The sequence below is a fragment of the Corvus moneduloides genome, chromosome 27, assembly GCF_009650955.1.
Source record: "Corvus moneduloides isolate bCorMon1 chromosome 27, bCorMon1.pri, whole genome shotgun sequence".
Taxonomy (NCBI): domain Eukaryota; kingdom Metazoa; phylum Chordata; class Aves; order Passeriformes; family Corvidae; genus Corvus; species Corvus moneduloides.
The window spans coordinates 4964904-4990535 of NC_045502.1; the positions used below are offsets into that span (position 1 = coordinate 4964904).

Sequence of the window (25632 nt, forward strand, 5' to 3'; positions counted from 1 at the left end):
CTGTCTTCCAAAAGCACAAACAAATCCATGTTGGTACCCAGGGGTCAGGTCTGGAGGAGTACCTTTGGTTCCTGCACAAGGCACCAGTGTGTGAGGGGGCCAGGATAAAACTGGGTGGGATTTTCGGGGTGGGCTCTTTGGTGGGGGCCACACCATCACCTGCAGCAAAGTGTGCTTATCTGTTCAGGCACCTCTGAGCAGCCCTGCCTTTATCAGCTCAATTCTTGTCCCTTGGAAAAAACATTGCCTAGGTGCAAACCCATGGGGCAAAGCACCCATGGGAAAACTATCTACCCAGGTGGAAGCTCTGCAAATGCTGCACTTTTCTGGAACTGGCTCCCCAAATTCTAGGCAGTAATGGTCCCTCTGTATTGAAAGATGGCAAAGCAGGGATTAATGTGAGTTCCTCAGCAACTACCCGACAGTCACGGGTTATTTAGACTGGCAGGAAGCTGAGATGCGAACAATTGTACAGACACTGTAGGTCACTTTTTTGCTAGAGTAAGTTTTCTTGCATTTTCCCCCTTTGCTTCTTTTCCCTTTGAAGTTCCCCCAGTTCTTTTGCTTCACTCATAGACCAAGGAGTGTGATAAAATCAGGAAAAAAGTTTGGTGCATCATACAGTTTTTAAAGAATATGATGACTGATAATAGAGAAGATCCCAATAAAACATGAAGAATAGGAAATTAAAAAATTTTACGTGTTTCCCAGTACAGCTTTAGTTTTGTGTATTTTACCCACATAGATAAATAATACACTCAAGTCTAGATACAGCTGCACATCTTTTCATAGCAATATTCTGTCAATAGCCATATTAAAAAAAACCACAACCAAAATTAAATAGAAGCTGCAGAGTTAAAACGCTCCACAGACAGAAGGGAGCTGGGAGCACAATGCTGGGAGCACCTCACCTCTGGACGTTGAACTTTGCATCCTAAATCAGCTCTCTGCTAGTTTGCAATTCTTTCTGTGGAATTTCCTAATTTTTCAAAACAGGGAACTCAGGAATGACACCAAGTTCTGCTGTATGCAACAGCCTCGTTTCCCACCAGATGCACTCAACCAGTCTGGGCATCAACTGCTCAGCGCCAGGGGCCACCCTGAGCTCCTTGTATGACCAGCAAGGACGCCTCAGCCTTTGCTCGAGTCCTGCCTTCCAGATTCCAAGACTTAAGCAGGGTCAGACTTCAGAATGCAGGCCCACTCCGTGCCAGGGCCTGCACACTGACACCCCAAGGGATGGCTGTGCTGCACTCCAGGCTTTGGCACAGGCATTCTTTTTTTCCCCGATGTCAGATCGCGCGCTGCAGACGCCCCGCGCCGCCAGCCAGCGGGAACAGCCGCCCTCTGCCTGTCTGCGGCAGGACACGGCCTCCTCCTGCACACGGATCCCACCTCTTAACTCCTTACAAGCCACAGCACGGTGAGCACATGGCAGGAGCAGGAAAATAACCTGGAACTGCTGAATGAGATGCTGAGGCTAGCCAGGCTTTGCACGCCCACGGCGTCGGAGGACACTGTGGGCATACAGTGGAGATGCTTCAGCTGCTAAAAAGCAAAATTCCTAAGTTTGCTCTGGGAACAAGGGGCAGAGTCCACCAGCTCTGGGCAATTCAACCAGTTTGTTGAGCCTAAGAGTCTCTTGGAAAGCTTTTTATTTTGTCACTGCTGCTTTTAACCTGCTAACCTGTTTGCTGGCTTATGCATCAGGCGCTGTGTTCTTTCGTTTTCTGCGCAGTGAGAAGCATGTGAAGGGGAACGTGTGAGACCTCAGTTATCTATTTTTCTTTTCCTGTTCCAGGCAGCTTTATGCAGTGTTACCAGATGCTCCAAACAAAGGGCTGGGGGAAAAAAGCAGCAGCATTAAAGAAGAGGGACATTTAATGAACTCAGAGGGTAGAGTCGTAAAAGCCATCTAAGACAGAAGTTACTCATAAAACCAGCCTGGAACATGCTATTCCAAGTTAATATCACAGCTCAGTACTTAGTAGGGCTCAGAAGAACTCGGAGTTCTGCAAGTGCTTTGAGCGACCATAAGGGAGACACTTTCAGAGGAGGTGCAAGTCTTACTAACATGGGTGTAACTAGCTGCCAAATCAAAGAAGGCCTCATGCCATGGGCAGGCTATTCTGCAAGTGCGGACTCTTTAACTAGGTGAGTTGTTGGGGTCCCTCCCCTGCCGTGTAGCCCTGGCAGAGGGGCCCTGAGGGCACAGACACGGGGTTTCCCTGCCCCTGCTCAGCCTCGTTCCCATTGGTTGGTTTGTGTTCCCTGCGCGGGCAGAAGGACCCTTGGTCCCGTGACTGGAACAGTTCCTCCGTAGAGCCCCGGCCATCCGGCTGGAGAAATAAACATCTCTGAAACATCTAGCAAGAATCTGTCTGTCCATATATATTTCCTTTCCACGGGACTCCTGGTTTGATATATGCGTGTTGCAGGATCCCCACTGCAACATAATGGTGGAGAATGCGGGCAGAACGATCCCCCATCCCTAAGCGACTGATTTGTGTGAGTAAACCCTGGAAACTTTGGATTCCTCTTCTTGGTTTTGCTTTGCTATTCCATATCTAAACTATGGAGGAACCGTGGGAAGACTCTTGGCTCTCAGAGCCGCATATGGACATTTATCTTAAAATGATTCTTGAACAACGATTTGTAAATTTTAGCTTGATTCAAGCTCAAAAAGAACTGAAACACTTCCTGGCATGGTTGTTTAAGAACTTTTTCTATGTTTCTTGGGATTTAATTCTTACCAAGGGCTTTTGGAAAACCGTTTGGACACAGTTAATACTGGAGTCAAAATATATGCCGATGGAAGAATATTTTCGTGAATATTATTTAGTTACCGAGACTGTTGAGCAATGTCAGCTGTGTCCTGGCGAAGGGAAGCCTGGCGCAGGGACCGTGCGGCCCAGGCCACGTGCACCGAGCGCTCTGCGAGCAGCAGCGAGGCAGTTCCCGCGTGCAGGCGGAGCCACGCGAGCCGCAGTGTTGGTGGCGGAGCGAGGCGCGGCAGGAGCAGCAGGACCCGGCGGTGCCCGCACGGCCCAGCACAGCGCGTGGTGGAGCGAGCCCTGTGAACACCCGGCCGAGAGGGGCGGCGCGCGGGCGGCGGCTGGCGGTGGTGGCAGTGGAGCGGAGCCGCGCCCAGCCGAGACGCGCGCTGGAGCAGGGCGCGGGGGGGTCGTCGCTCGGGGGCCCGGCCGAGACGTGGGTGCAGCACCTGGCATTGGCAGCGAAGCTGCGACCAGAGGAGGCGAGGCACGGAGAACTGAGCGGCGCGGCCCAGCCCGGCCCGCACAGCCCCGAACGCGACCCCGGGAAGAGCGCGCAGGCACCAGCAGCCCCGACAATTCCAACACGGGAGCGACCGAAGGAGAGAGCAAAGACGCAGCGAGACAAAAAACAGCAGCCACTCGGAAAAAGGAAAAGATCATAGTAACTAAGATCTTAGGGATAGTAAAACGGTATAATGTTAAGCAAAATTATGGTTTTATAACAAGGTGTGACAACCAGCAAGACATATTCGTGCATAGAACTGCTATTAAAAAGAATAACCCTGAAAAATGCATCCCAAGCTTGGGAGATGGAGAGGTGGTGGAATTTAAAATTATACGAGGTAGAAAAGGGTTACAAGCATCGCAGGTCACTGGGCCTGATGGTGTTCCTGTAAAAGGCAGTATATATGCAAAAAATCGTAGTCATGTTAGACAGTATCTCTATTGTAAAACCCCCCTACAGTCTCCCTTTCCTAATCCCACCTTTCCCTTTTACCCTATGTCCTATTACCCCCAGTGTATTCCCAATCCGTTTTTTCACCCATGGTTTCCCTCACAAAACCATGCTTTTGCCAATTGTTTCCCCAAAAATCCCTTTCCAATGCCGAGTGGGGGATGAAAAGGGGGAGGGAAGAAGTTAAACCCTCTCCTGCCTCAGTTTCCCCACAAAGCATGCTCAGAGAGTTCTGTCTCCCTTCTGTCAGCCCTAAGATGTTCCACAGAATCTGTTTGGACATTTAAAGACTCAGGAGGGTGGCTTGTTTTGTCTTGAAACTGTTCTTGTAATGTTTATCCAGTTGTTTTCATTCTCCTTTTATTAAAATAAAACGGGTGAGGTGTTGGGGTCCCTCCCCTGCCATGGAGCCCTGGGAGAGGGGCCCTGAGGGCACAGACACGGGGTTTCCCTGCCCCTGCTCAGCCTCGTTCCCATTGGTTGGTTTGTGTTCCCTGCGCGGGCAGAAGGACCCTTGGTCCCGTGACTGGAACAGTTCCTCAGCAGAGCCCCGGCCATGCGGCTGGAGAAATAAACACCTCTGAAACATCTAGCAAGAATCTGTCTGTCCATATATATTTCCTTTCCACGGGACTCCTGGTTTGATATATGCGTGTTGCAGTATCCCCACTGCAACAGTGAGTGGCCATTCTTGGAGTCTGGATATGCTTAGGCACAGCTAGCCTAATGTTCTTCACCTTTGCCTGCAGGCTTATGCCTGAGAAAGCCTCCAGACACATTTACTCGGATGCGTGGCTGCCATTCTGTTTAATGCACAATGAGGCACTCATTCAAACAAAAATAATGAAAAGATTCTAATGATTCTCCAAAGAAGCACAAACTGCATATAGTGAGGCTGGAAGGATGTACTAGCATCTCCCATGTACTAGCAGGCAGACAGTTCAGGAGGCAGCTCTGTATCACCACAGAATTGCATTAGGATTGTCTGCCCTTTGCCTTAGGTGACCCCACTGGAGCAGGGGTTGGAGCAAATGACTGCCAGATGTTCTTCCAACATCACTCATTCTGCGATTCTGTGATACATGAAGGGACTGCACATGCTAGCAGAGAAACTCTAGACTGAGGTACTAGCACAGGTTGCCCAGAGAATTTGTGGTTGCCCCATCCCTGGAAGTGTTCAAGGCCAGGCTGGATGGAGCTCAGAGCAACCTGGCTTAGTGAAAGGTGTCCCTGTACACAGCAGGGGGTTGGAATTGGATGATCTTTAAGGTCCCTTCCAACCCAAACTATTCTATGATTCTTTGATTGTATGGTTTGGGCCCAGTCTCCTTCTCCAGAGGCCCTTAAAGCACAGGCTCATTGGAATGCTGGAAAGGGATGCTGAAGGGAAGATGAGATGCAGAGAACTTTTCAAAATACTGTTCCTGGCCATAGCTTTGATCCCAAACCCCTGTCCCCGTGGCCCAGTGCATTACCACATAACTGATTGTCTTGGGGTGACTTTATGATGTGTATCCCCTATCGCTGCTCTATGCCCAGAAATTAACTTTGTGCCTTTCTGTGCCTTTAAACTGAGCCTGAGAGGGGGGCGAGGAAAAAAAACCGAGCAAACTTTTCAAAGCAGTTGTTTCAAGGACACAGATACACACACTCCTCTGCTTCTGTGGTAGAAAGAGCAGAGGAAGCACCATTATCAGCCAGTTTTTCGGCTCCTTTTCTCTGGAGGGAGACAGAGAATTGAACTTTGTTTTCCTGGGACTTCAGTTTTTCCCTTCTTCTCTTCTGGACTGTTTCAACATCAGAACACATTGGGAGAATTTTTCCACCGAGGCCCTGGAGGTGGGCCCACGACCCAGCTCCGAGGAGGAGGAGAGAGACCACATCTACAGAAGGACTCTGAAATTTTCCCAGGTTTCTCTGTACAGTGAGAGGTTTTATTACTTAGCATTATTATCTTTTTCCTGTGTGTTTGTTAAATAAATAGTTTTTATCTCTTTCACTTTCCTCCGAGAAAAATTTCTTTTTTTTCCCCTGAACCTGGTGGAGGAGGGGTGGTTGTAACCTGCCTTCTATCAGAGGATATTTTTCCTCCAAATTTGTCCAAACCAGCACACTGATCATGACTGGAAAACCACTAGACACATGAATTGCAAAATACCACTAAGTCCCTGCCTGCCCACAAAGCAGAACAGAGAATCAGCTAGCAAGACTTCAGATAGTCCCAGGTTCAGACTCTGTTTGTAAATCAGAGGGATTATTGATCTAATGCACTTCAGGTATAGCCTGAAAGACACCAAAGGCATCATCTGCCATCCCCAGAAAAGGACAGTGCACTTGAGTAGATGAACAGCTTTTACCAGTGCAGCTGAGAGAGATACTTGCACTTTTCTAGGGCTAGAAATGTTTCCCTGTTCAAACTCATTTTCCTTATCACCTTACCTAGAGAAATATTGTATTCTTCAGACCCTGACTATAACACAGTTATCTGCAGCTGTACATAAGCTGTCAGAGCTTCCAGACAGTGCTACCCCATAACATCACAATTCCCTTTCTATCTTCCTTCTGCACCAACATTTGCTGCTTGGACTTGCTGAGCCCTGTGCAGAATTTGTGATGAAGGTTCTTGCGAACAGCAATCAGGTTTCCAAGCAGATCAAAGTGTCTGTCTCACAGCTGGATAGACAGAGAGATGATCAAGGGTATCTGCAACGGCCTCTAAAGACGCTGTTTTTTTCAGTGCTTTCCTTTGTCCCCAGCCTTTCAGCCATCACCTGCTGACCCCTTGCTGTATCTACCCAGATCACTTTCTGAGGACCAACTTCTGTGATTTGCTTTGGTCTCAAAAGCATGCTCACTAACACAATGCAAAGGAGGACAAGGACACTCCTGAAGTAACTGCAGTCTTGCCTACTTCAGACTGCAGAAGATTTTTATCAGAAGGGAACACACAGCAACTTGAACCTGCTCCCCTGGAGAACAGCTCCTCCCAGCAGGACTGACTGAAGCCCTGGTCCAGGAAATCTGCTGACCAGTAACAATTCAGTTCTTCCTATGTGACACCCTTTTACCTTTCCCCCAAGATACCAGGGAAGATTTCATCGCTACCAAATTCTAGGTTCAGAGCTGTTGTCTTGGTACCTCCCTAGCTGCTAGGCTTTGAATTGATGCTTAGCACTCTGATGGGGGGAAGCAGCATACCAACTGAATGGTCTTTGGCATCAGTGGCAGCTGGTTTTTAAAATATCTCTTGAATTTTGACAGCATGATTGAAAAGTCAAATTAACTGGATTTGGCAGAGTAAGTAACTCTGCCATACATGTAAGATTGTCCTGAGCAGGAGCTTACGCTTAGGACATTCTCAGTTAGAAAGCATTTGGCCTCTGAATGATACCAAGCTTCTATGTGTTGTCTGTGTATGGTTGGTAAAAAGGGACCCTAGAGATCTGCTGCAGATAAACAAAAGCTCTTTGTCTTCACCATTCATGCAGGACTCAGGATAGAAGAAGTGGGAAATGGACTCAGCAATTTCACTTAACTCACCACATAATTTTTTTTGTCCAACAGTCATTTTTATCTTCTTTGGAGTTGTTTGGGAAGTATCTGGAACTGCAGATGATCTCCTGTTGCTGCTTGTTCCTATTGGGTAAAATGGGGAAACAGAGGATGACAAGAGTTTCAGTAAACACTTTCTCCTTTAGCTGACAGGTACCATGTGCATATATTAGCCAACATGTAAGTAGAAATTTTTCAAGAATTTTATTTAATTATTTGTCACACAGCACCATATTTATCACTTTTTCCTTGAAAACAGATTATTTGTACTATGATAACTCTCTTTTACCTCAATCACACACTGGGATTCTACTATGGGACACAAATGACAAACATACTGACAACAGTCACTATCTAGAGTTCACAGAGCAAAGTATTTGGCAAGGGAGAACAAACAAATACTGACAGAGGAACTCTTAGGAAAATTATGACACAAAATGAACAAGGTCATTATGTGCCAGTTTCACATACAGAGCTGTCCAGCAGAATAGAACCTCCCATAAGGAAGGAAGGAAGCAAGGAAACAAATTCCTGACTCTGCAAGGCACTGCAGCTGTTTCAAGAGATTAAGCATGTAGCTGGAGTCCTGCCTTGCTCTAGGTGAAAAATCAATATTTGGTGAAGTTGCTGAGATTCTCTGTATTTGGGGCGAAAGAATTTTACATTCAAAGCTCAACTTCAGGCATCTATTTTTAGGTAAATTATTCTGGCTGACAAGCTGTGAAGATAAAAGATGCTGCAGGTCTCACCTCAGACGTTGTAAACTTGGTCTGCCTCAGTCAATCTGCATTCTTCTATTACTTGCAGAGATCGGATCTCAGCAAGGAACTCGTTCCCTGAGCTGGGAACCTAATTAAGATGGTTCAGTTCTTTTTAGCTTTTTCTGAATTATCTCACTGATGAGCTTTCAGAAATGCCATAACCCTTTAAGATCATTCTCCTTTCAGTTAGTCTCTTTCATGAACCACAACTCTAGCCTCCCAGACAGTAGTTTGTTGCCGTAGGTTGCGTTCAAACTCCTCCCTGCATATTGAGAGCTGGAAGCAGACATTTTGGTTCACCTATCAATTAATTTAGAGCAAACCTGACAGTGTTGAACAGAGCAACTCTCCCCATGTCCACAGTATGATACCTGGCCATGGCACTGCAGAACCTGGAGGAGAAGCTGTTCACACCATGCTCTGTGGTACCAAAGGTTCTTGCTCTTCAAGACAGCCCAATTTCAAACCCGTTTTGGCTTGGCAACCCTCTCAAAAGAAAACAAAATAAAAACCCAAAACAACACAAAACCCTCCAACAACGCTCCACCCCCTTTCCCCTATTTAGTCGTTCTCTAATGGTAGGATTTGATAGTTTGTTGGACAAGATTTTGAAAAAGAGGTCACCTTGTTCATGGCTCCCAAGTGTGGCTGTCATCAAGTTAGCACACACAAACCGAGGCTGGGTTTTTTGTTGCTCTTTTTTAATTAACAACCAGTTAACAATGCAGCCTGTTTGATCAAATAATGCTTTTTATAAACAGCTTGCCTTCTCGAAGACAACCTTGTGACAGCATGTCTGTGGAAAAGCCTTTGAAAGGTTCTGGTGGCCACTGGGTCTTTATATGGCTCGGGCCAGCCCTCGGACCACAGGAGGCTGAGGCAGTGGTTCTTGTCCCGAGGCTTATCATGCTTGTCACAGGGAAACAAACTCTGGCATCGATCACACACACGCTGGAACTGTGCTTCCCTCTAGCGTTGTCAGAGCTCTGAGCTTGTGGAGAATGTGCAGCGACGGAGCGGGATGGCACCACGGTGATCCAATTGTGCCTTAAAGCTGCAGGGCAAACCTTGCTGGGTAAAATGGCTCGTTCTCCTCCTATACGAGGTTCTCATTACAGATGAAAGAGCAGCTGAAGGGCGTGGGGGAAACTTCAAACACACACGGCCAGTTTTAAAGGACGCAAGTCAAAATTAAAAACTGAAGCTGACAAAAACCAGGACCACACTTGGGTTTGGGGCAGCCCCAGCAGAGAGGCATTTGAAGGTGGTGATTTCTGGAGAAGCTTCAAGTTTGTTTTTCATAATTTTTCTCTAATTAGAAATTCTAGATAAAAATTAACATGAACAAGAGATCTCATAAGTGAATTCCAAGTATGACCTCTCTTTCAGGTGAAAAGGCCCACAGGGAATCATACTCCCAGGACTAAGTATCAGGGACAGCATTCACCACTCAAATGGAAGAAAAAAAATCTACACGCACAACTGACATCCAAAATGGCTCAACATAATTTATTTTTTTATGTTAAAATGTACAGAGTTCTTTTGAAAGTACTTGCTAGAAAGGGGAAAAAAAAGTGATATTACATACAAGGAGAGGAAGGGAGACCATCCAGCCAGGAGCGTATGACATGAAGAATTACAAAGGCATCTAGGCACCCCCTTCCCCTTAGCTTACAAGTCACCATGAACAAAGTACAAAGAGGTTACAAAACAGGAAAAGCAAATATAAACAGACAGGAATAGACTCAGCTTCATTTGTACATGCGGCTTTTAGAGGCATCTGGAGCTCCTATTCACACACTCTAGAGATCTCTTTAAAGAGAATTTTATCTTTCTTAAAATAGTTTTTAATATTCTACAACAAAGATAAAAAATTTTAAAGATGGAATGAAATGAAAAAGCTCTTATTTTTAAAAGGCATCGAAGTCACTAACAGTGAGATTTTTTTTAATTTCTTTTAGAAGATTACCCAAGTTATCTTGCTAAAAATACATTTTTTTTTTTAAACAGAAGTGAAAAAATGGTAGGTACCAATATTACTGCGCTGGATAATTTCTTTTTATATATAGAAAAGAACTTTTTTTTTTCTACAATAGTTCTACAGTCACAAAGGTTTGTGGAAAAGGGAGCTGCCCAATTGATAAAAAAACCCATACAAAACCAAACCAAACATAAAGGCAAACAAACTGAATTCATGGCCCTCGTTTCAACAGCTTCTCCTCCTGTCTCAGACCCACCCCCACCCCCAGGAAGCAGCGACACAGCTGAAGATCTAAGAAGAGAGGGCAGCACAGTGCGCTTTCTACACGGGTTATTTGGAACTGGAATAGTATATACAGAGAAATGGGGTCCTACACAGCCTTGTACATGCTCAAAACTAAACAGAAATAAAAAGTGGAAGTCCTTTGAATTCTGCCTTTTATGGTTAGCAGTTACTGGAGGAAAGTCCATTTTAGTGCATCTGAAGAAACCCCAACTTTTAGATTCTTTTGGTTTAAAAACAAAAGGAATTAGTCTTATTAATGTGTCTGTATTTCTACTTCATATACAATAAAAAAAGAACTTTACATTAAAGGGCTGTCCCTTTTTGTATTGGGTGACATGCCAGCAGTGTAGCCAAAATTAATGTAAATTGGATTTTGCAGTAATAAACAGCAAAATCCTGCCGCCTAGATCCTGCTACAGTGTTGGGACGGTTTCACTGCTGTAAGAGGCCGATTCCCTTCTTTTCCCACACTAGATCAAATGTGTGGCTATTCCTATAAAATGGATATCAAACACAGTAAGAGAATCAGGAAAAACATCACTGACCCCCAGAAAGCGGCACATTCAGCAACTTCCTACCGCAGACCAGGAATGGGAAGAGTGACAAGGACACCACAGGGTTCTCATCCCAGTCACCAAATGCACACTTTATCTTCCACCACTTCCCAAGCCAAGAGATTAACTGGAAACAGCTGCTTCTGAGCTCAGTCTGACTCAAAGGCTCAGAACCAAAACCCTCAGCATTTCCACGTATGTACTAAAGCAGTCTGGGATCTCAGAGCTGTGGCTGACTCGCAGGTCACCAGAAGAGCCTGTAACTATTTTCTTGTCCTAACAGACCATTACCCACCCTGTCCTCTTCACGACTGCCGAAGGGATACAAAACAAGTTCTCTTTTGAGATGCTTCCAGCAGTTCAGTGACAGAACATGTGTGCATGCATGCACATGTGTGTTCACGTGCATGACTGGGTGGTGAATGGGATCATTTTAAAGTTACATTATATTTTCAGCATAAAACATACAATTTCAATTAACTCATCTACAAAAACACCAATGTGAATAGTTTATTGTTTCCACCTAACTCCAAATTTTACTGAGGGTGAGGGAGTCAAGGAAAATTAAAGATTTTTCCTGACTTGCAGAAATAAAGATCTTCATTTATCCTCTGTGTCCCCTTCCAAATCTCCCAATAAGTGCCTCCTGCTAGAAGTAGGAAATGTTAGGTGGGGTTTAGAGGGAAGGGTTGTTATTCTTTGAGATGTCAAACATTTTACATGCCTGCAGCACTAGAAACTGCATACAGAGGGGCACAGGGGAGGGAAAAGGACATACATTGAAAAAAAATTTAGGAAGATGATTTCACGTTACACATAGTCTGTCCACTTTGTCAGCAAAGTAAGGCTCTTTTTAAATTATGAAAAGATTTTGTGCATGTTTCCCCTCTAAAAAACATCTGTAAGTGATTTTAGCTGTAAAATGTTTGACGATTGTGAAGAAAAGAAAAACAAACAAACAAACAAACATCAAAAAAATAAAGACCAGGCTTCCTAAAAAATAAAATAAACCAAAGAAAATCCCTCTAAATCTACAGCAATATTTTAACTGGAAAAAGGTCCATTTTCTCTGGTTCGTCAGTATAAAAGGTTCCTTTATTTATATTTATTTCAGTTTTTTAGGATGCAAGTTGATCTTGCTCATCTTCTCATGTATGGTCCATTAAGAGACTGCTTGGGCACCCCAGCAGCATTCATGTAGCTGTGATGGGAGGGGCCAGTGTACATCATGTTTCCATGAGGATTTGGCTGCATAGGCTGCTGGGTATAGGCCTGGCTCCCCATCATTCCCATCTGCATCTGCATAGGATACTGTGCTGTCTGATTCATGTAGGCAGGGTTACTATGGTAACTGCTGTTCATCATGGGCTGTGTCATTCTGTAGCTGTTCATGGCATTCAGGGTGTTCATATTCATGGAGTTCACGTTGTACGGGGTGGTTGGCATCAGGTTGACTCCCATGTTCATGCCCCGCTGCACGGCCAAGGTCCGAGGCCCAGCCTGCATGGCGACGGCTGGGGGGCTGCGGCCGTACAGCTGCTGCTGGTGTGCGGTTGCTGAGGGCAGGGGGGCTGATTTGGAGCGGATGGAAATGTGCCCCTTGACTGGCATCTGCCCCTGCAGCCTCTGGGTATGGGGAATACCAATATTGGTAGCAGACATATTACACTGAAGCAGAGGTGATGTGAGGTTCATGGTGGTGGATGCCAGGTTTGGTGGGGGTGTCATAGTGGCTTGTGCTTGTGGGGTGCCGGCCAGGGGGTGAGAGGGAGCCAGCTGAGCCAGCCCTGTGTTGGAAAGAGAAACGCTGGTTGCATAGGAAGTCACAGCAGGAGAATGGCTATAAGGCATGGCATGAGGGTCCATAATGGTGTTTGTCAGCTGCTGCAACTTGGCTAAACTGAATGTGGCTGATGGTTGTGAATAGCTCCCAGCACCAAAATCTCCTGGAATCCTCTCATAGATACTTATGTTACCAGTGCTGCCTGATTCAGGTATTTCCATGATCATAGGTGCTGGGGTGAAGCTGTTGTTCATGCTACACTGAGATAATGGAGGTTGCTGCTGGGGTGGAGGTGGGGGCTGTGGCTGCTGGGACTGAGGCTGCTGCTGTTGTGGCTGTGTTGCTGGTTGCTGGTTACTTGGGGGCCTTTCTACTACACAGCTCTGAGGTGACTTGATATTACAGTTTGCTGCAGGCTGGACACTGTTTTGCTGCATCATGCTGCAACTGCTGCCAATGTTTGCCATTTGCTGAGTGACAACACAACTGTTCTGTGTGAGGCTGCTAGAAGAAGACAGTCCTCCATATGAACAGCTGCTCTGGGAAGAGTTATTTCCACAAATGCTGCCTCCCATAGTGGAGTCATAGCTGCTGGGGTTTTCATAATTCTCTGTAGTGCTCTCAATGCTGCCAAGGTCACTGAAGCCACTATCCACCACCTGCTGAGAGTGGTCCGATACTGAAGGCACATCCATCATGGGGCTGGTCTCCATGTTCTGCATAGAGGGTGCGGACAGGGATCCTTGTTCAGGACTTATCTGTGTGTAACTGCTCTCCAGAGCAGGCACATTTGGGCTGCTGACAGAACGCACAGACTGGCTGGGGTGGGACTGAACAGAGGATATTGGACTGTTGTGTTCTGAGGCCTGGCAATCTTCAACCATTGATATCTGAGGATCCTCCTCAGTTTGGGTATAACTCTGCAAAGTCTGACAAGCTGCAAGAGTTTCTTCACAGTCCTGGTAAGCTACATCATGCTCATTGCTTTCCTCCTGTGTCAAGGACTGGACAGCTTGAACAGTTTCAAGATCTAGTTCACTATGAGGAATCTCTTCCTCTTCCTTTAATTCAATTAACCCCTCTTTATTACTTTGCTCTTCTTCATGATCATCTTCAGACCCAGGGACATGCTCTGAGCCCACTGATGTCTCATTGGAAGCCTGCTCTTCCTCAGAATCTGCCTCTGCTTCATCTTTTTCTTTTGCATCTGCTCTACTGCTTGGTATGCTTGTTTCTAAAAAACATTCTTGCACCTGAGGCTCCTCCTTCACCCCTTCTTTAACAGGCTGCTCCTCCAATTCTTTTTTCTTCAGAGACTCCGGATGACCATCATCTTCATCATCAGCATCATGATCTTCGTTTTGATTTGTCACTACTGCAACTTCCTCTTCTTCCTCATGGTCGTGCTCAGGTTCGTCTAATTCTTGCTGCTCTTCTTCTGATTGCCTCTGCTCTTCTAAAATCCGTGGCTTCTCCTCTACTTCCTCTTCTATCTCAGGCTCTTTTACTTCTGGCACTGGACTGCTGTTGCTGTCCACAGGAGAAACTGCTCTTGCTTCACCGCTTGCTGTATCTTCCTCTTCTCCCTCTCCCACCTCTTCTGCTTCCATATTCACATCTTCCTCTTTCCTCTCCTCAGTGAGAGGCAGGTCTTTCTGCTCAACACGTTCTTCTTTATCTGAAATTTTGGCCTTACGCCCTGGTTTTGAATTAGCTACTGCTTCATCACCTATTTCATCCTGAACTGATGGTGGCACGTCTTCCCGGCTCAGTTTAAAACCTGGTTTTCGACCAGGTCTTTTCTTCCAGTGGACTGGTTTTCGGCTTTTCCCTTTTGGCCATCCCTTCTTCTTTTTCATAGGTGTGGAAGTATCTGGCTCAAGTGAAGAATCCTTTGCTTCATTATTCCTCAGCATAGGTAATGGTTTCAAGGGTGGGTTACCTGAAAATACAAATTGAAAGACACTGTTCAAACATTTTTGTTTGACCTAAGCATTCAGGGAAGCTTTCCCAAGCATGCCCAATGTATTTATCAACTTCAATATTAGCCTAGCTTAGAAATATTAGCTTAGAAGGATCAAGGTCTGCTCATTAGCAGCATGTTGCACATTACATTTTCGAAGAACATCAACATTTTCAAGATTTTCTGTGTTCAAAGCTCTGAGCCTTTAATACACAATTCAAATTAAGCTCTAAGCTATATAATGAAGTCCTGAGAAGACAAATTTTATTTATAAAATATGTTCACAAATGAACGGGTTGCAGTGTAGGGGAACATATGAAGTTGCAATAAAAGCATGTTTCCATTTAGATCTGGGCATCTGCTTAAGAAAGGAAATACTTTCTCTTTTTTCACAGCTTTATGCTTTTTAATGCCAACAGAAATACACAGATGCCTGGATTTGGCTAGTAATTTTTTTAATTGAAGGAATCATTAACAAGAAGCTGAATTTCTCTTTCATCTTTTATTTGATGAAGCAAGATTTGCATTTCAGTGATTTCCAAACACTCAAATAGGTTCAGAGCTTATACAGCCAGAAAGGAATGTGATTGCTTACTGAGAACTTACTGAATAGTATAAGGCATTCCATGAATTAATTTTGGTTTGAACCTGTCAATTAGGACAGTCAGTGACATTTTATACATCTGTATAAAGGGGAGTTATTCTTGCCCTTTGCTCAGACAGGCATTTACTTTAAATACCTCCCTCCAACGAAAAGCATTCTGAAAAAATTCTGGGTATTAAAAAATGAATTAAAAAATCAGTAACTCCTTATGTCATCCAAAAAGAAGTATTTGGAATGTGCATAAAGAAAAGAAAGGATCTGCCAGTCAGCCAGCATACTGTTGTACAGGAAGAAGGTAACACTATTTTCATAATACTTATTAAAGCATTAACACTTAAACCCTTAGAAATAAAACCCACCTCTTAAAAAAAAAGCCATCACTATTTCTCTTCCCTGTCTTTCACATTTCGTATCTACTACAGAGGATTAGATTTACCACATTCACAGTAAAACTTGCACGTAGAACTAGGAAAAGCAAAATAATACAGCCCAGCCATTACCAAGCTTCATCTTCCCCTACACAACACTACTCAAATTGCACAGATTTGGTAGAATATAGAGAAACAAACTTTGTTTTTGACACCACAGAACACCTTCTGTCTTCCAGAATGTCTAACCCTTACTAAAAACCGGCCTCAAATCACCACCCTACACTATCCATTCTCACTGCTGCCCTGACAGCAATCAGAACCAATCCAAATTCTCATCAGACACCCATTTAAGAAACCACAATGATGCATTTCAGCGAAATATTAAAACACTTTCAATGGATTGCCTCAGCTAGACATTAAGTTCTCAGCAGCAAAATCTGGCCCCAAGTCAGAAAGTTAAAAAAAGAAAAGAAAAAAAGAAGTCAAAAGTAGGCTTCTGTAGTGATGGGAGAACCTCCAAAAAAATTCTAAGATTCCTATAAACACTCCTACCTCATAGTTATGACTAAAATAGTCTAAATCTGAACCATTTGTTAATTGCTGCAACACTGTATTTTTGAAGTGTCATAAGGCAGTGCTGTCCCTGCCACCTAGCCTAATGTTTTTATCAAAATAAAAAGCCAGCTGTTTATGATGAACATGTTTAGGTAACTGACAGCACACTGTATTTTCTCTAAGGGCATTACAGTTTTAACATGTATGTGCAAAGGCATCTACACTGAAGACAAAAGCAGCCAACAGAGATGTGATGTCAGGAGCTGCAATACCCTAAAACAATATGGTTACTACTTTATTACTTCAGAGGCTCTGACCAATTTGCAGAAGCTCATGGGGAAAAAAAAAAGCAACAGAAGTGAGACAAGGGAACAGAAAACACTAAATGACAAATATTTATAAAGTTGGTGAGCCAGAAATTTATCACTGTAGTATAAAATGGATGTCAGTTAATACAGTGGCTTTCCAAGTACCATTTTTGATCCCTGGGCACTTAATGGACTATCTGTAGTCTGCAAAAGATGGTTAAAAATCACTGATTTATTTTATAAAAGAATATACATCAGTGGAATCTCTAAAGAGATCTGCATCTCCACCAGAAAACATTCAGAAGAGCACAAATGAAAAATACTTAAAACAACCGATCTAACAGATCTGTCTCCGACTCCATAGGCTTATTAATAGTGCTGGAGTATCACAAAAATGTATTTAATGAGTAATCTAATCACAACAGAATTTAAAAAAATTGTATCTTATACCAATGGTATAAGATGACTGTGCATGTATTCCCACTAAGGAAACTTAATGCTGTAAGCACATGTTTGCACTAAATCTACATAGTTATATGCTGTAGTAAGGATTTAAGGGTAACTGATGCTAAATAGAAAGTAAACCTGGCTATTATCATATTAATGCTTTTAGTATTAAAGTACTTTTAAAGAAAAATTCTTCTCTGGTAACCACAGCCTAATTGAAAGCCATAAATTAATGAGGTAACAATTTTTTCTTGTGGGATAATGGCACCATATTTGTTTTTCACACAGTTGTTCATTTTTATTTCACCGACTGTCTTGCACTATGTAGCCCATCAAAACAACTGGACATCTAACAGCCATAAAGAAGATTGCTAATGGAGCACCTGAATGACAGATGCTTCTTCTGAATTGTCAGTGGACTCTAAGCAACCAGTCACAACCAAATTATCTTGTTTTATGAACTGAAGGTTCAGAGAACTTTAAGGAGGTATGAGAAGCTGAGAGGGTGAACATGCAATGTGATGAAGAAGAGGATGTCAGAAGAGACAATTTAATATTTCCCTTTGTTATGGAAAACCGGGGGCTTGCAAGTTCATTTCCGTTTTATTTCTGTAAGTGACTCTGCTGCATAGGTTTTTCCACAATCACAGATACCAATTCCATTAGGAAAGCTGAATCAAAAGGATAGCCTGGGATCAGGTCATTGCCAATAAGATAGTTAAATATATGCAGCACATTTTCATAAAACTAGGGAATGTCTGAGACTGGTTTGACTGGTAATTTATGCCTAACCTACATTTCAGCTGGAAGTTACAAGCCAAAGAAAGCAGCTGGTTCTGTCATGAGCTGTTATCATCCAATACAATCTATCAAACTTTCACCAGTGTACCGCCAAACATACCATTATTGTCATCAGACTCCTCCTCATCTCTGGACTTCCTCTTAGAAGAGGGTCTATGCCTGAGTGTGTCTGGTGGGGCTAAGTGCCGAAAGTATCCACTGGATGAAAGTTCACTCTCCTCCTCTTCGTCCTCCTCCTCCTCTTCCTCTTCCTCCTCCTCAATCTCAAACGTAGGCTCTAATCGGGGCATTGGTCGTTCAGAGTCTGAGTCCTCAAATGGTTCATCCAGCACTTCTGTGGTTTCTGAGATTGTTTCAGTGACAACACTGCTGTTGTGGTGCTTACGCTTGCGGACACGCCTCTTCCGATGAAGAATTGGTTTCTGAAAGTGGAAGGTGGGAAAAGAGAAGACATTTTATCATGTGCAGTAGAAATAAAACACTAGATAAATACAAAACATGAACCACAGAGAGTTCCACTCTAGAATCTGGAATTCACTAGAAATAGTGACTGGCACCTGCCACTAGTTAGAATTTAAGCAGCTGAAGTGAACAGCCCATCCGTAACAGCTGGAAGTTTAGACACACTACAACACAGATGTGAACAGCTTAGAATAAGGCGCAAAAATGATACAGAAGAGAACTTTTTAGTGCAGCATCCCATGAAGAAAGGATTTGCTTAGATACATTGACAGAATTCACATCTCCATGGTAAATAATTTCAAAGACTTTACACTCTGATTTCAGTTGTTTAGAGAGCATTTGTTTTGTAAGCTTCTTTCATAACTAGGACTGTATCTGTTTCTATTTTGCATTACTGAGTAAAACTTTAATAACTAAGTTAGAAAAAAAATTAAAAGCACAAGATAGAAGCTAGAATCAAAAAACCCTCAAACTCCTACCTCTGATTCACCAAAAACCACCACTAAAAAAAGTCAGCAGGAAGTACCCTGCAGAGAGAGTTCTGGAACACTGAACAAGTGCTCCCTGTACACTTAATACAGACCTCGTGAACTGCACCATCCTTCAGAAAGCCCCAACATACTGACAAAACCGACTGGATAACATAGTCAGAAACAACAAGAAATAAGGCACACACCTTTCGTTTCAATGTTGGCTTGGTGAGAACAGGTGGAGAGCTTGATCGAGGACTCGCAGGCTCATCATCTTCCTCCTCACTACTCTCACTAAAACACCTCAGAAGTGCCCTATCACTATCACTGTAGCGCCGGGGTAATCTGTCGCAGTCCTCTGGGAATCTGCATTTCAGTGGCTCTGTGTTCTTTTTCAACTGCCCCCTCCACCTTTCCATACCTTCACTCTGCTGCCGACGGGGAATAGCAGATTTTTCACCTTTGCCATACTGTCCCTGGGAAACTGCAGATTTTTCCTCATCTTCAGCATACCGGCCTCTCGAGGCTGGAGATTTCTCTTCACACTCACCACATCTTCCTTGCAAGGCCACTGATTTCTCCTCACAGTCACTGCACCGGCCTCGTGAGGCTGCTGATTTTTCCTCACACTCACTGCATCGTCCACTGGGAACTGCTGTTTTGTCCTCAGCGGGCAATACTGGCTCCTTCTCGCAAAAGGGCTCAGGAAGTTTTTTGCTCTTCCGGTTCCATCGACCTCTTCGTGATGGCTGACTGTTTGCAGGAAGACTATCCAGGGGAAAAATGTGCTTGTTTGGTCGTGCAGAATTGGCTGGAGCAACAACGTCTGGCTTTTTTTCACTCTCTGTTGGTGAGTAAGGCTCTTGCTCTTTCTTCTCCCATGACACAGATTTTACCATCTGATTTAAATAAAAACAAATATATTTCATACTTCCTATTTACGCATAAATGTCTATCCTGAATTTGATTCCACAAAAGCTTTTGAGCAAAAAGTCAGAAAAGTTTAGCAGAAGTGTCCTTTAAAAATACAAGATTAAAAAAAAGACTTGACCTTTAAGAGATTCCTGTAGTGCTACTTGCTACTCCTTTCCTCACAGGTGATAATACACCTCACTTAGCTTCCCAACAAGTCACTTCAGTCAGCCACTCAGTGGTGTGCTAGAACGCTAACTTCACCCTGCTACATTCACAGTATTTGTGCAATTTTCAAGAAAAAAGTAAGAAAAACTTGAAGCTATTTTTCCATTAAAATGTACAATTAATGTAAATACAGTAACAGCAGATAATTTGCCTCTAAGTATTCTAGTCAGCGCTCATCACCTGATGCGAGAGTGCAACCCCTTCAAGGATTTTCTCCAGACTATGCCTTGATGTTTTCTCTATTTATTTTCTAATCTGAAACCATAAAGATACATAAACTAACCATGACTGCACTGCTTTTTATGATTATGACAAATGCGCAAGCTTCACATATGAAATGTTGTTAGAACAGCCTGCAAAAGCATTAAGTATAAACTACATGCCACACAGAAATAAGAGATTCACTCTTACACTGGTCTCTGGATCCTTTTCTTTCTGCTTTTGTTGCTCTTCATTTTCCCCATCTTCTGTTTCCTCTTCTTCATCTTCAGAGACAACTGAGTTGGAAACTATAACAGGTGTCCAACGCAGACATTCTGCATCCACATCGATAGGTCGGACGTTAGTTCTGAGCTTTGCCATGTGTTCCTGGATAAGCTTCTCACGACGAATGATCACAAATCTGAACAGCAATAATACTCTCATCAATAACAGGTGACATACCGTACATGTTGTTATGTGAAACAGATATATTACAGAAAAATCTGTATACTCTCAATCAGTGCTGCCACAAGTAACTTCAGAGAGAACAGAAGCTCATTAAAATAGTACAATTTGCAGTACCATCTGACTACCAGAGAAAGCATCTCACGACTGAGGAAATGTTAAAATTCTTTCCACTTCTTGTTAATGGTGAAGCCATTATCCTTCCATGTGTAACATTCAGCTGCAGAGTATCATTTTTATTATGGACAAGGGGTACGCCATTTGGGGAATGGACAACATAAGGTGAAAGCTACCAAAGCGAAATAAAAGGACTGCTCAAGAAAAGTTGCATTCCCACTACCATAGTGCATTTTATTTAGGGGTCTGAGAGAAATATCACCGGTTAAAGGTATATTGTGAGATGAGGACATAAAACTATCCTCAAGTTTTCCAAGTAAGTTTCAACTTTAACACAAAACACAATAGAATACAACCCCACTCACCAAACCGCTATGGTCTGAAACAAGACTAATTCGCAGTATTTCACCTAACTTGTCAGCTGAGCAAGCAGGCTACCTCTATTCTATACCAACACACTTCACCTCTCCCAGTGATCTGTCCCACTCTTCAAGCACTCCACGTTAATCCACACAGTTTATGGCATTTTTGAGACATAGAGAAAAGGAGGGAAACAACTGTCTGCTCACTGACTGAAAATAAGGAGCAGATCTGCCTCTAGAGAAGGAAAGTTGCTGTTCTTTGCTCTGTTTTGTGAGTGTATTAGATGGATTTTGCTGAGGGATCCCAAGAAAACATGACCAAGAGACCAACTTGCTCTCTCTCACAGCAGCAAATTACTCAGAATTCCACATCTACAGTGCTACACAGCTGGACATCTGAGCCAGCTTTGGCACTGAATGATTCTTGCATTGCACATGAGTACCAAGATGTGACTTGTCTTCAAACACCATTAAATTTCAATGAAATACATCTGAAGGTATGTGGGATTACAACAGGACTCCTGTACTCACTGATCACTACGGAAGTCAAGCATTCGTAGGTGATGCAGAGTGGAAGTGATATCTTGAGGGCAGATTCCAGTCAGCTTACTCAATTTCTTGATGCTTAATTGCTTGTCACGTTGATGATAAAGGCACTCCAATATTACACTTTTCCAGTAAGCCATATATGACAGGCGCCCCAGGTCTGACAGGGGCTTCTCTGGTGATCCTGCTTGACCCTCACGCTTTGAAAGCAAATAGCCTAAAGAAACACAATAAAAAAGGTTTCAAAACATTAGCTTCTGTTTCCACCCCAACTTCTACAAAGGCCTCATACAATAGCTTAGTGCTGCCTACAAGATGTAGATGAGAACTCTGACAGATACTTAGAGGTGTCGGGCCAATTTTTTATCTGTTTGTTTAAACTCCCGTTATTCAATGATCGAGTATGAGATTTCTGAGCTCTGCTGCCATCAGACACTGACTATGGCAATGCCACGAGATGGCAGCAGGTACCTACCTAGAAACTACACCAAGCCTGAAGCACAATTGCAATAGCAATTTTGGAAATGACAGAGGAAAAACATACTCTTAAAACTAATATGACTAAAAATTTTCTTGAAAATTCTCTTCTGTCAAACTTCACGACCATACTGGAGAGTACCAAGCTCTATTTGCAGAGATTTCATTAATTTAAGACTGTGATAACGTTGCACAGGTTCAATAAAGGCCGAGAGGTTATATTCTACCTAGTGAGACAAAGAGGGGTGGATGGACGAAGATGACAAATGTGCCTTCTCACTGTTGCTCTACCATAACATTAACATTAACTCTAAAATTTGTATGTCCGCAGGGAGGGCTGTATTCAATTGCTGTAGGCATAATAAACAATGTATAGTTAGGGGGAAGTTTCCTATGACCTTGCTAAGATACATGTAGGAATCTGAGAATTTCTTGAGTATTCAGAGCTTAAGTATGTCTGGTTTTGTTGCTCTCAAAGTTAAATTAAAATGTAAGACATTTCTGCTTGAGACACTCATTCACCTACTCAAGCTGCTGAAGATTTCCACAGAGCATGCGGTCTTACAGCTGGCTTTCTGTGTAAGGAACTAAACGCACAAGACAAGCTTTGGCTAAAATCACTATACTGACACATGCCTTCAGTTTCTACCTTAAGTTGCATACACAGAAAACATGGGAATCAAAGGAAAAATGATCGATTTTGTCTTTAGAACTGAAGTTCCAAAAAATGAATAAACTGTGAAGTTCAGATGATTTTGTGAGCTTCAGAAGCCTTTGTCCTGAGATGTGTTTTAATTTGAAAAATATCCACTTCTACTGTTAAGTCCTTTAAAATATGAAAAGACAGACTAAAAAAAAGTGAAGAAAAAGTTCCTTACTGAAGTCAATTAGGAACCTGCCATAGCCCTTTCGCTGGTATTGTGGAAGAATCATTATACAGGAAACATTGTACTTCTGTTGGCAGTGCTTTTCCTGTTGGAAAAAAAAGCATCATATTGAAAAAACAGATCAGCAAGAAACAGCAGAAGTTGTAAGTTGTTCTGTAAAAGTAGTTCTACAGCAAAAAGTGAGCCAGGAAGCCACAGTCAAAGTTTCTGAGGAACAATAAAGCCAAGGAAAGACTTCAAAGAGACAATATTAAAACTCTACCATTATTTCAGTTAAGAAAAGCACAAAGAATGAAAATTTGACATCACCCTCTGCTTAGATAGTATACAGTAAAGAACATGGACTGCAGAGAAGATGAATTCTAAGAATAAATCTGAAGGCAGCTAAATTCATTACAAAAGATTGCAACATTCCAGTGAATCCTTAAACATTACAAGCATAAGATACTAAAATCCAGTCTCAAATCTGCTGTTCTGAATACTAAAAAAAAAAAGCTTCAAATAAAACTACTTAAAAATAATTGAAATTATTAAGGATAAAAATCTTAAGACAAGTCCTATCTGAAATCATGGCCCTGTTCCCTCAAAAAAATAAAAGGCTTCAAATCAGGTGCAAAGTTGCCAAACTTGTTTGGAAAACAATGTATATACAGAACAAAGGGTGAGAAACAGAATTACCAAGCAGCTCTATCTCACAAACAGTACTACCCCATCTCCACCAAGAGCAGGAAGTAATTTGAAAAGTTTTTTTTAACCATTAGCTGCAGTGCAAGTTCCTTAGCAAGTATATGCTATTCAATATTAAAGGAAACTTGAGTTTACTAACCCAAGTGGTCTCCAAATGTAATAGAAATAAAACCTGGTTGCAGCAGCTGTCTATACCTGTGTTACATAATTTATTATATAAAATGCAAGAGCATAAGTTACAACTTTTACAACAATTTAAAGAATCCAAAGCAGCACTGCTCACCATACCAAACAATTCGTACCCAAATACTTACCTTGGAAAAGTAGCCAACAAGGTGACAGCCCTTAACATCATTCTGTGTCAGCACATAGAAAAGAAATGGCTCCACATCGTAATAGAGAGTCTTGTGGTCCAAGAAGAGTTTAGCTAACAAGCACAAATTCTGGCAGTAGATAGTGCTGACATTGCCATCAACCTTAGAGACATGAGGAGAAGTTCTGTCACTCCATTTGCTGTTATGCAAGGACATGCTTCACCTGAGTATCCCCACACATTTGAAACGTCTTAACGTGAGAGACTTCTCTGTCACAGGCAGCATCTCAAGGGACTTAAAACTTACACAGAATAAAGGCTGTGACCAAGTCACTGTCACATTCAGTAGCTTAAGAGACAACTTAAAATTAATTTTCGCAAAATATAAAAACCAGATTTTTACAAAGTGAGTCTTCTGTGTTTTACGGATGAATAATCTGTACACAAGGTCAGTTCCTACTGGATGCTTGCTTGTTGTTCTTCACTCTTGGAAACTTAAGTGTTTCAAGAATGAAGATTTTTAGGACTACGAAAAATTTATCATGTGATTAGGTGCTGAAGACCCTATTTTACAGAGAAAAGTGAGCGGCTTCATTTTCTAACTTACCTCAAAGACTGATATATTATTTTTTCTGTAAATTTCATTGGCTGGAGGATGAAACCAGCCACATTTTTTCATATGCTGTTGGAGAATAGTCCTGCTTTTCATATATTTTAGACAGAATTCACAAAGGTACAACTTCGGTAGCCTGTAAGCAAAGACAGAGAAAGATCAGAGACTGAAGGCAGAGACTTTTATACAAAATTCCTCACTCCTGTTGATAGAGAACTTGGTAAGAACAAACCCAATACACACTGACCTTGTGTATGTGCTAATGAGGGCAAAACCACCTTACCATAGTTAAAGTCATGACACTTACTCTGTAACAAACGCGTTTTTAAAAACAGCCCTTAATGTCCTGCATAATTACATTTACATTATTAACTTATGCCAGAAGAAATAGATTAAAATCCTAGGAAAAAAACAGTAACCCCTCCCAGTTTTGCACTAATGATGCTAGGATGGATGAGATAAATAGTTCCTATTCCTTTCTTTCCCTCATCATCACAGCCGACATCCCAGCTGTATGTACATACCCTTGAGTGATGGGTCACATCACCACCTATCCATCTGCTTTAAAACCGTTTTACATACTACACTGACATGAACGACTGGAATGCATGTTTCCCAAAATTCTTGTGATTTAACTCCATTTATATACCCTAGCTTGGGCAGGAATGTCTTTGTACAGCTAGAGTAATTCCTCATGACAGACCACATGTTCTTATTAAATGGCAGAAAAAAGAGTTTCATTTAATTTTCTTCCTCTAGCTATAGCCCTTGTAAGTCATTCCTCTTTCTGAATAAAGTTAAAAGAGTTTGCAGTTTAGACAATTTGCAAAGTTCTTAAGCAAGAGAACAGCAAAGCAACTATATGTGCAGCACAGCAGAACAATCTTTCAGACACCAAAATGTAGAAACCACCAGATTTCTATGCCTGCTCGAGTACAGTTTTCCCATAAACACCAAAGAAGAACAAAGAAGAGTCCTACCTCGAGTACTCCTGTGGATACGGGGAGGAGTACCAGGTCTGGATTTCGTACTTGCCAAATTCGATAACAGAAGGGCAGCGGACTTGCGGATCAGGAGGCCCAGTCACCCCTACTTTCTATGCAAGGGTAAAAAAAAAAACAAGTTTTCATAAATTTTCAAGTGAAAGACTTCTAAGATTAAATAAATTAAAACATTTTCATCTACACAGTCCATT

The 25632-nt window shown here is 42.6% G+C and overlaps 1 protein-coding gene across 2 annotated transcripts in view; it reads right to left on the bottom strand.

The window, feature by feature from the left end:
* Positions 1–9528: 9528 nt before the first annotated feature.
* Positions 9529–25632, bottom strand: part of KAT6A (lysine acetyltransferase 6A) — a 39253-nt gene continuing 23149 nt past the window's right edge. Inside the window, exons 10-18 of one of the 2 annotated variants that reach the window (XM_032091862.1) lie at positions 25418–25533; positions 24432–24573; positions 23826–23987; positions 22816–22909; positions 21446–21677; positions 20181–20391; positions 18836–19528; positions 17798–18119; positions 9529–14590 (exon numbers count right to left, since the gene is read on the bottom strand). In XM_032091862.1, the coding sequence (XP_031947753.1) occupies positions 12006–14590; positions 17798–18119; positions 18836–19528; positions 20181–20391; positions 21446–21677; positions 22816–22909; positions 23826–23987; positions 24432–24573; positions 25418–25533 (4557 nt within the window). In that variant the 3' untranslated portion in view covers positions 9529–12005. The remainder of the gene's footprint in view (positions 14591–17797; positions 18120–18835; positions 19529–20180; positions 20392–21445; positions 21678–22815; positions 22910–23825; positions 23988–24431; positions 24574–25417; positions 25534–25632) is intronic. The other variant, XM_032091864.1, reaches the window with a different exon arrangement.